General features: G+C 42.6%; 1 protein-coding gene across 1 annotated transcript; it reads right to left on the reverse strand.

The window, feature by feature from the left end:
* Positions 1–2,894: 2,894 nt before the first annotated feature.
* DYNLRB1 (dynein light chain roadblock-type 1) lies at positions 2,895–9,687 on the reverse strand. The gene is made up of 4 exons (XM_030211628.1): positions 9,586–9,687; positions 5,586–5,661; positions 4,361–4,528; positions 2,895–3,197 (listed from the first exon to the last, which is right to left on the reverse strand). Exons 1-4 carry the CDS (start codon positions 9,586–9,588, stop codon positions 3,154–3,156), a joined length of 291 nt encoding a protein of 96 aa, XP_030067488.1. The 5' UTR covers positions 9,589–9,687; the 3' UTR covers positions 2,895–3,153.
* Between the last annotated feature and the right edge of the window lie 341 nt (positions 9,688–10,028).

The following is a 10,028-nucleotide window of genomic DNA, read 5'->3' on the forward strand; positions in this document are numbered from 1 at the left end:
TATATTTTATAACTGTACTAGCCGTTGTGCTCGTTAAAACGGGTGAGATTTCCAGCTATCCTCCTCGCCAGGTTGTCATCGTCGCTTCCCCCGGAGTCGCCTCCGCCGCCTCCCTTCCACCCGGGCCGGGCGCTCTGTTCGCTACTGAACTTACAGCGCCCAAAACGCAGCAGGCAGGCAGATCAGCTAAGCTCCCGTCGGTCTTCCTTCTCTACCCGTGTCCCGCCCTCGTGTGACGTAACGTCAGCGAGGGTGGGACACAGGCAGGGAAGGAAAGCCGACGGGAGCTCAGCTGATCTGCCTGCCGTCTGCGTTTTTGGCACTGTAAGTTCAATTGTGAAGAGAGGGCCCGGGTCGAGTGGAGGGGGGGCGGCGGCGACTCCGGGTGGGGGGGGGGGGGGGGGCGGTAGCGACTTCGGCGGTTCCCTCCCTCCCCTTCGCGCAGTTTCCCTCTCTGTCCCGCCCCCGTCATCACATATTGACACGGGGGCGGGACACTGAGGGAAAGTCTGTACTGCGCATTTGTGAGTGAGTACGGTCACTTGCAATTTATATGTTTGATAACAGACGAGAGCTTCAATGTAGCTGATTGGTAAGATGAAGCGAGGCTTTAAAAAGGACCATGAGATCTATAGAATGATGTATAAAACTGAACCAAGGAAAGGCCAAGTTGTCCTTGCAACACTCGTCCAAAGACGACTTGCTGTTCATTCATTCTTCTACTTATTTATAGTTACCTCTGTTTTCAACTGATCCCCCAAAACCTTAATTTAACAGCAGGAAAAGCTAAGTAGACAAAACTGTAACTTTTACTGTTTTAGGAGTAACCGATTGAATATTTCAAATTTAGGAGTAAATCAAGGTAGGGTTTTAGGTTAGACAAGTGTTTTAATTTGTTCCAATAAGTTTCACTGGTATAATCAATTATAAAAGGAACTGGTTTTAAAATGTTAGCACAATTTAATTTGTTCTGTATTCTAAACAATTACCTGAGAAGTTATGAGTAAAAGCATCCCCATTTCGTGCACTTGCGTATAGGGAAATAAAGAACAAAACAGTAAGTTGTAATTGAGATCTTTTTTTATTGGACTAAATATCTGCGACAGCTTTTCGGTGTTATCCTCTCTTCATCAGGTCAGTAAAGAAAAGAAAGCAGTTATACTGGCTTTAAACAGCACAAAGTCATTTAGGCCGTCTTGCCTTTGGAATTACAGCTTAGACAGTAACATTTCACAACTGAAAGGCAGAGACATTAGCTTTCTGGACCATTAAGTCCTTGTAGGGCCTGTTTACTAAAGTTACAGTTATCACATTAGTTGCCTAAAATTAACACAGTAATTGCAAAACCACTACATTAACCAATGAAGGTGCTCCCAGTAGTTTCCTATTCAGTTAATACACGGTAATGTTTCTTCTGCATTATCTGCTTTTTTAACACGTGGTAACTACCTCTGAGTTTAAAGGCACAGTCCCTGCTCATTTTCCATCTTAGCTGCAAACACATGTAAGTATACATCAATTACCTAGTTAACAGAGCAAACAGGCCTCCTTACGTTAATTTAAAAAGGTTCCCTTTAGGTTCCCAAACCTAGTTCTGGAGGCACCCCAGCCAGTCAGGTTTTCGGGATATCCGCAATGAATATTCATGAGAGAGATTTGCATGCGAGTCTCTCTCATGAATATTCATTGTGGAAGGCCGGGGTGCCTCCAGGACCAGGTTTGGGAACCATTGCTTTAGCACCTTCATGATAAGGTCAAGGTAACGATCTTCCTGTGAAAATGTTCACTTTCTGCGCCGTCATTCTGTTTTTCTCAGTAAAATCCAGAAAACCCTCATTCTGACGAACCCTGCCTATGATGCAAGCACAATCCTTGGGAGTAGTATGGTAGCAAAAGAAACCTTAGAAGCAGAAGTGAGATTTAGAAAACATGACAAAGGCATGTCCTCAGATCACCATGTTTTATTTTCAAATAGAAGAAAATAGTTCTTAAAAACAAATCTATATATTATACATATATACCTCCCCCTCCAAAACAAACAAAATAACGCACAGAAACAAAAAAAAAAGTGAAGCCAGGTATGTATGGCTATTTAAAGCAACAATATTAGATATAACTTATACTGCTTTGAAAATCCTGTTAATGATTCTTTTGCACTTATAAATAAAAGTCAACCTTAATAGCAATTTGTGCTTATTATAACTGTTTAGGGGCAGGGCTGGGAAATCACGTTTACAGATCTGAAGGTGAGGATTTTAGTGTTCTATTCACAGCTCTGCCAGTGTTTGAAACTTCTCCTTTCAAAGCCCTCCTACTGGGGAAATCAGCAAGTTTCACAAACAGAATCAAACTATTATTATTAGCATTTGTATAGCGCTACCAGACGCACGCAGCGCTGAACACCTGATACAAAGAGACAGTCCCTGCTCAAAAGAGCTTACAATCTAAATAATACAGACAAGACAGTTACAGGTGAGGGAGTAACGGGAGCTAAAAAGCACAATCAAACACACTGAACTGGGCTGGTTCATGCTGTATGTGATGTAATTTGTGACTTTCTTGCCTCTGGTGAGCAGAAAACATACCACTGAATCATCAGGGAACTGCTTACAGAAACTCTTAAAAGGCACCCACCCATCCCCTTCTTAAAAAAAAACTAAAAACATACATTGAAACAACAGGATATAATACGGAGGGGGGGAGGAGGAAGCAAAGAGACCAAGCAAGACTGCAGAAAATAGGAGCTGCTGTTCTGAGGGAAATATCTGGTACTATCCTTTCAAAGGCCAAGATCTGGATAAAACTGTCCCAAGAGCATATATAAGCAATAACGTTTAGCATGATTACTTTTCTCTCATGTAATTCTGCAACTTGTGTGATATCTAAACATTGTACCAAATTAAACATGGAAACTTGAATGCCAAAATCCAGCTCCTGAGGCCGACCTATTCTCAGTACTTTGACTGTAAGGAATGAAAACTGTTAAGCCTTGTTGCTCTTGCACCAGGCATTTTGTCCTGAAGAAAATCAATACTTATAAAATGCTTAAAAAAAAATGTGTATTATGTCTTAATACATTAGTAAAGTGGCACGTCATTAACAAGGATTTTGATGATTACGCTAAAACAAAGCTGATCAGAATTGCAGGACATCTTATTCCGTGGGGTTCTGAATGACAATCAAGAAATAGTCTTTATCTAGAAAAGAATAAAAAAAAAAACCACATTATTTTCAGAAACATAATCATTCCACTTGTGTTCTAAATTCAAGGGATTTCGAGAACTGTTGAAATTTAACCCAGCAAGACACTGCTTCCCAAATTTAACCCTTTAATATCACCAACAGTTCTGGTATTTTGTAACCAGGCACATACACATTACATGAAGATTTATTGTGGACAGATGAAAGAAAAAAAGTGTTTAGGGCACCAGAAGTTTTACGGCCACTTATACTAGACAGATGATGTGAACATTGGCAACTGTTCCCCGGCTTTGAGAATTAACGTAAACCAAATATACGACTACTAATCATCATTTCTAAAGCGCTACTAGACGTACGCAGCGCTGTACACTTGAACATGAGGAGAGAGTCCCTGCTTGACAGAGCTTACAATCTAATTAGGACAGACAAACATGGACTATACATGATCTCAGTTTTAGAAAAAACTTTCTGGGAATCGAAATTGGTCAGCTCATGAACAAAAAGAGGATCTTAGGAAAAATTACAATTTTAAAAAAGCTGATTCTGCCTATTCTTTTTTGCCTTTGGTTCTCCTCTGCTGGCGAAAAATCTGCTCTCTTAAATCTGCATCCAGTTACACCCCTTGTTCACCAATTCTTGGTAAAATGGCCACGTGCTAATTTCCCAATTAGCACAAAGCCATTACCACGGGATACTTTAACACCACTCAGTAAGCAGCAAATGCTCCTGTGCCATTCCTGTGCTCATCGAGCAGAACACGGTAATGTACCCAGGCTACCTGCTTAGCGCAGGGCATGCCTACTCTCGACGCAGGAGTAGCACACGCTGATGGCCAAACTACTGTGGGACACCTCGGCATGTCTCACGGCTGTACTCTTTTACCACGTGGTGGGCATGCACTAGTGCCTAACACGGCTTAGTAAAAGGGCCCCTAAGTGCAGTAAGATTTTGCAGTTATCATGCATTAATTGCGTTATGTGCAGTCATTGCAAAACCTCTGTTAATGGTAGAAGCATCCCCTCCTTACAGTTTCCCATTAAGTTAACATACAGGAAATGTCATTACCTTGCATTGCAAATAAATACAATAAAATAAATGCATTACTGCTTCAAGGTCTAGATGCACACGTTTATTCACATGGGCTGAAAGATGTCCTTACCTGGAGCAACCATGATTTCATTTTTCTTGGAGCGTATGCGCAGGAATGTGAGATCATTCTGAGGATCAATGTCACGTACTGTACCTCGTGCTTTTATCATCAAACTGTGCATTAGACCTGCATACTGAACGGTCGTAGAATTGTCCATAGTGCTTTTGATGGGAATACCTGTACAATTGAAAACACATCCGTTCTAGTGTATAGTGAGAAACAGTGATGTCTAAGTACCAACTGGGAGATGAAATGGGTTGTGGGGGGGACTTGGTGTTGAGTTGCATACAGAGTGAAGGAGCAGCCTAATGGTTAGTGCAGTGGCCTCAGGACCTGGGGAACCCCAGGATTCCTGCCATGGCTCCTTGTGACCCTGGGCAAGTCACTTATCCCTCCTTTGCCCAAGTGCAAAATAAGTACCTGTACATAATATGTAAACCACTTTGATTGTAACCACAGAAATATCAAATCCCATCCCCTCTCTTAGAATTTATATGCTCATCTAGGCAGAGCAGAGGGGCCAACTTCTGTTTGATCTGTCATCACCGTCCTATTCAATTGTAAAAGACGCAGGCACTTTGAAGTGCACAAGACTTACTTTAAGACCATGAACAAGCAACTCAACCTCCAGCAGCTGGTGCATAATAAAACTGTGGCTTACAATGCACTAAATGCAAGACTTTACCCAGTAAGCAATGACTCTTTCAAATCCTGCAGAAACCTTCTGTTCAGGGAACTTAAGAATTCACTGTCAGTACTTCCATTTAAGCCACCAGTAAGGCTACTGCTTGGCTCAAAGAGCAGGGCACATAGTAAACATTTAAGCTGACAATGTACAGTTTTATGTTCAACTGGGACACAATCTGGAGGAGATAGCAATAACTGTTTGATGACTATTAGTCACTTTCCAAATCACAGGTTAAGACAGTTAGCCGGAAGGGCCACCTCTCTTCCTCTATCAGCCGTTCACTTTAATTTAAAGGGTTCATCTTTTGCGATTAAAAATTAAATTTTGAACCCTTTTAGATCATAACTTGACATTGGGGGCAAGTGAAGGGCAATTCTAGAATTGAGATGCCCACATTACACGCGCTAAGTGTTTCAATTACTAGTATTTATGCATCTACGTGCACACAACCAGGCACATTCAGAACAGGTTCAAAGTGAAATTTCCTTTGAACTGAAAAAGTGACAGTTGATCTGCATCGCTCCTTGCTGAGCCTGGTGCTACAACCTTCGGCGTTGACAATGATGATTCCTTGCACTCCTTTCTGGCTCTGGATCCGCTTTAGCGTTTCTTCTACCTCCGCCTGCAAAAGGAAAGACATGATCAGTAACCAAGAATCTCTCTGCAGCAAACTAAGGGGCCAACAGAATAAATTGCATTAGGTCTACTGTAACTTGTTACCTCCCTTTTAGTGCACATTTTTGTGAGCTAAAATTATTTTCAATCTAGTAAAAAAGTGTGGATTAGTTCATTTTATCATGTTAAAGTGCGCTAATGATCTGTATAAAAAGTTACTTTTAATGCAGGAATGTGCGCTAAATATTAGCCCACCACTTCACCTTAGGGATTGATGTAGAGTTTCTGTGCTAAACTGGAAATAAAGTTTTAACTTCAATGGGAAATAAGTAAAAGATGAAATAATCAGCCAACAAAGCTACAGGAAATACTTCAAAGCATGAAATATTTTCATCTTACATTCTGACTAGAATAGGAAGGTAAACTGAAAAAAATTAACTCCCCTTCCACCTTCCTCGTGGATTTTGACTCCTGGCCTTCTTTCTTCTTTGAACTTTTATCCATCACGACCCCATTTTAGCATCTGAAATTTCACATGACCCCAGATGACAAATTCCATTTCTTCCACCTCCCAATTATTCAAAGCAGAGAGGCAGAAGTAACAGCAGTGGTGGCAACAGTAGCACAGCAGGACCTTGTGTCAGTGGGAACAGTGACACCAGTACATGAAGCTCCCACAGGAGGAGGGGGCAGGGCCTGCAAACATTCAGTGACTCACAGATCCCACAATAAACTGGGCTAGTCAGAGGGAAGGGGAAAAAACTATTTTCTGTGACCTCATACAGAGTCCTAATCTACAGTTGGGGAACCAGTCTACTAGGGATTTTAACCTGTATGTAGATGATCCTCTGACCCTTATTGCCTCAAAGCTCCTGGCCTCGTCTCCTCCTTTGCTCTCCAACTAGGCTCTATCGACTCTTCTCGCCAATATGGTCAGCACTTTTACCAGGTCCCTTCTTCCATCTGCTCCATCACTATCATCCCCTATCTGACCATTATCTCGTATCCTTCGCCATGGCCTGAAAAAAATCCCAGTTAGGAAGTTGCCATTGTGGCCAGAAACGTTTCCACAGTACTTGGATTTTGGACATTGGAGTGGGCTGTGAAAATCCCAGAATTGGTCTTGCAGTTTCAAGTCTCACAAAATTGAGACCAGCATGGCTTATAATTGCCGAGTGCTGAGCAGTACCATCCTGTAGTGACAGCCAGAAGAACCAGCAAGGTAAAGAGAAAACTGGCTGGAGTCTGGGGATACACCTAGTTTAAGCTGGGTGTTAGCAAGGTTTCCAGCTAGTTAGAAGGTGGTCATGGGGGGTGGGGGGAGGACTGGAGCTAGTTAAATGAAGCCATGAATGGCTGGCTTGCTGATTAGGTGGGAATAGCTATTTGGAGGAATCAATATAGATGGGTAAGGATTGGTTAGGGACAAGAAAGGGGGATTCAGGCCAGTGCCTCTTTCAAATTTTTTTTTTTTTTATTTGGGGGGGAACAAATGTTTTAAAATTTGAAAATACATTTTTGTACTCTTGAGGTCATAATGATATTTAAGTTTAAGTGATCAGCAATGATCACTCAGAGTTTTCAAACAACTGACCATTTGAATTTGAGTTCTATAAAGACTAGGGTTGTATAACCTCAAATATCCTAGAGAGGATTAAAGCTCCTGTTTTATCTGGATTTAATTTCCAGTTTGTGAAAACATAACAATATTGCAATGGTATCTCATTTTTTTTATTCAGTTCTTGAATTGTATGAGATGAAACAGGGTCTAGAACACATAAAAATTGGATATCATTTACATAAATGAAGGGAGCAGTTTTCAGCATTTGCACTAATGTTATTAGAAGACATAAGAAGATATAAAATAATACGGGTGCTAGAAGTGACCCTTGTGGGAGGCCACATGTATTTGCGAAAGGGCTGGACAGTGAGTTGTTCCAGGATACTTGGTATTGTCTATCTTTTAAGATAAGAATGGAACTATTCAAGTGCTGTTCCCATTATTCTGATTTGATAGAACCTTGTGGTTAATAATGTACGTTCTACTAGATTCAATGCTGAGAGATCTGATATTAAATTTTGTATTTTTAAGATTTTTTTGATTTTATGTATATACTAGGAAAAAAGGCCCGTTTCTGACACAAATGAAACGGGCGCTAGCAAGGTTTTCCTCGGAGTGTGTGTGTTTTACAGAGTGTGTGTGAGAATGAGTGTGTGTGACAGAGAGAGAGTGAATGTGTGAGTGTGTGTGACAGAGAGTGAGACTGTGTGTGAGTGTGTGTCAGGGGCTCCCTCCCTCCCAGTTCCAGGGTTGGCCCCCCCTCCCACCCAGTTCTAGGGTCCTTGGCTCCCCCCTCTCCCCTTCCCTCCCAGTTTCAGGGTCTGGCCCCTCTCCAAGTTCCGGCCTCCCACCCTCCCAGTTCCAGGGTCGTTGCCCCCTCTCTTTCCCCCTCCCTCCCTCCCAGTTCCAGGGTCGTTGCCCCCTCTCTTTCCCCCTCCCTCCCCTCCAGCCATCCACCTGCAACGTTGTGAAGCTGACTCCGTGGCTTCATTGAAGTGAAGGGTTCGTAAGGTTCGTCAGTCTGTCACCATCTCTCGGCCCTGCCCTTGCGCCTCTGATAGGTCCGCCGCCCTCGACGTCAAATGTGATGTTGTTGAGGGCGGCGGACCTATTAGAGGCGTGAGGGCGGGGCAGAAATAGATGATTACAGAGCAACGAACCCAACGATCCTTACGAACCCTTGACTTCAGTGAAGCCACGGAGTCAGCTTCAGAATGTTGAAGGTGCCTTTTTTTTTTTTTTAATAGTAGAGATGGTTTGTTAACCGCTGAAAACCTTTGGATTGTGCAGTGTAGACATTTTAAATAAATAAAATCATTTTTTTAGCTTGGCCTAGAAATAATAAAAATTGATTGTATGGATGAGGCTATGCCTACAAAAGCAGTTTCAGTAGAATATGACTTCATATACAAGTCAAATATCAAATAAAAATCACACACAAAATACAATTCCATAAATATATCATTCATGTATTATCTTAAGTAGCCACACCTTGCACTATTTGCAAAACAACATTACTATTTTTCAGATCTTCCAGAAGAGTATTGCAATGAGCTGAACCCACCTTGGGGCCATGGAAGGAATGGGCACTTAAGTGCCCTAGGAGAAAACAAGTGGCCAGAGCAGCAGCACCGCGACTTGACACCTTCCCCATTCCAGATACATACACTGACTACATAGCTTATTACCTTGTCTAAACTTGTACAGCGCTATAGAAATGCTAAGTAGTAGTAGTAGTAGTTGACAGGGGGGGTGGGGTAGCAGTAGACATCAGATGCTGGGAGATGGGGGAAAGTGATAGTAGGAGAAAGAGCAATCCAAATGGCAGGAAAGAGAGATATGGAGAATTGTTGGAGAAGGAACCATTAGGAAAACGTAGAGGAAAGAAAGAGGAACAGATATAAAAGCCGGGGGAAAGTAAGAGACAACAGTAATATGATAATCATGTCATAACTTATTGTACTTCCATCGTTACAATGTATTGTAAGCCACACTGAGCCCGCAAATAGGTGGGAAAATGTGGGATACAAATGCAATTAAATAAATAAATAAAGGCAGAAGAGAGACAAAGCTTAAGTGGAGGGAGTCTGGGAAGGACCCTGCAGCCACTCACTTGCAAATCTAACCCCCAAATACCCGGGAACAGAAAAGTACAGAGATCACATCTGCCATTCTTTCACACTTTGGACCAAGAAAAATACTTTTGGGGGTTTCACTTTATTGCAAAGAGGAGAAATATCACAGGTTTCTAGGGTGGAAAAGAAATATATAACTAACGGAAGAAAAAACAAAATCATCCCCCCAGTGTTGTAAAAGACAGGACTACAAAACAAAAGAAAGCTGCAAAGTGGCTAAAGAACCGCTGCTCACCATCACCCCGACACTGCGGCAACCGGGACAGACAACAATCGGGCACCAGCCCTTCCGCTTCTCTCCAGCAGCAGCGTCGTGACCTCACCCCGCACATGCGCAATACCTCACCTGCGCTGCTCGGTCCCACACTGCACATGCGCACCACCTTTTCCCAAGCCTCGATCTGACACTGCACATGCGCACCACCTTTTTCCAAGCCTCTATCTCACACTGCACATGCGCACCACCTGCCCTAAGACGATCTTTCACATGGGCCCACGCAGGGAGGCAGATGGAGACGGTACGAGGGTATGTAGCCCATTATGTGGCTTGAAGCCAGTAGGCGGAGTTACAAGTACACCCAAAGCAATAGTAACAAGACTGCCTACGCGTGGTCCATCTGTAAAGTCAAAACCTGTTCCAGTTGGACAGTGCCTTAGAAGGTGGAGCTCACATATACT

The sequence above is a fragment of the Microcaecilia unicolor genome, chromosome 8 (assembly GCF_901765095.1).
Source record: "Microcaecilia unicolor chromosome 8, aMicUni1.1, whole genome shotgun sequence".
Classification (NCBI taxonomy): domain Eukaryota; kingdom Metazoa; phylum Chordata; class Amphibia; order Gymnophiona; family Siphonopidae; genus Microcaecilia; species Microcaecilia unicolor.

Excerpts from the sequence above, each read along its gene's own strand:
- DYNLRB1 (XM_030211628.1), bottom strand. Across the intron at positions 4,529-5,585 it reads CATCATTGTCAACGCCGAAG|GTATTCCCATCAAAAGCACT; the intron begins GTTGTAGCACCA and ends TCAATTGTACAG. Across the intron at positions 3,198-4,360 it reads TGAAATCATGGTTGCTCCAG|ATAAAGACTATTTCTTGATT; the intron begins GTAAGGACATCT and ends ATTCTTTTCTAG.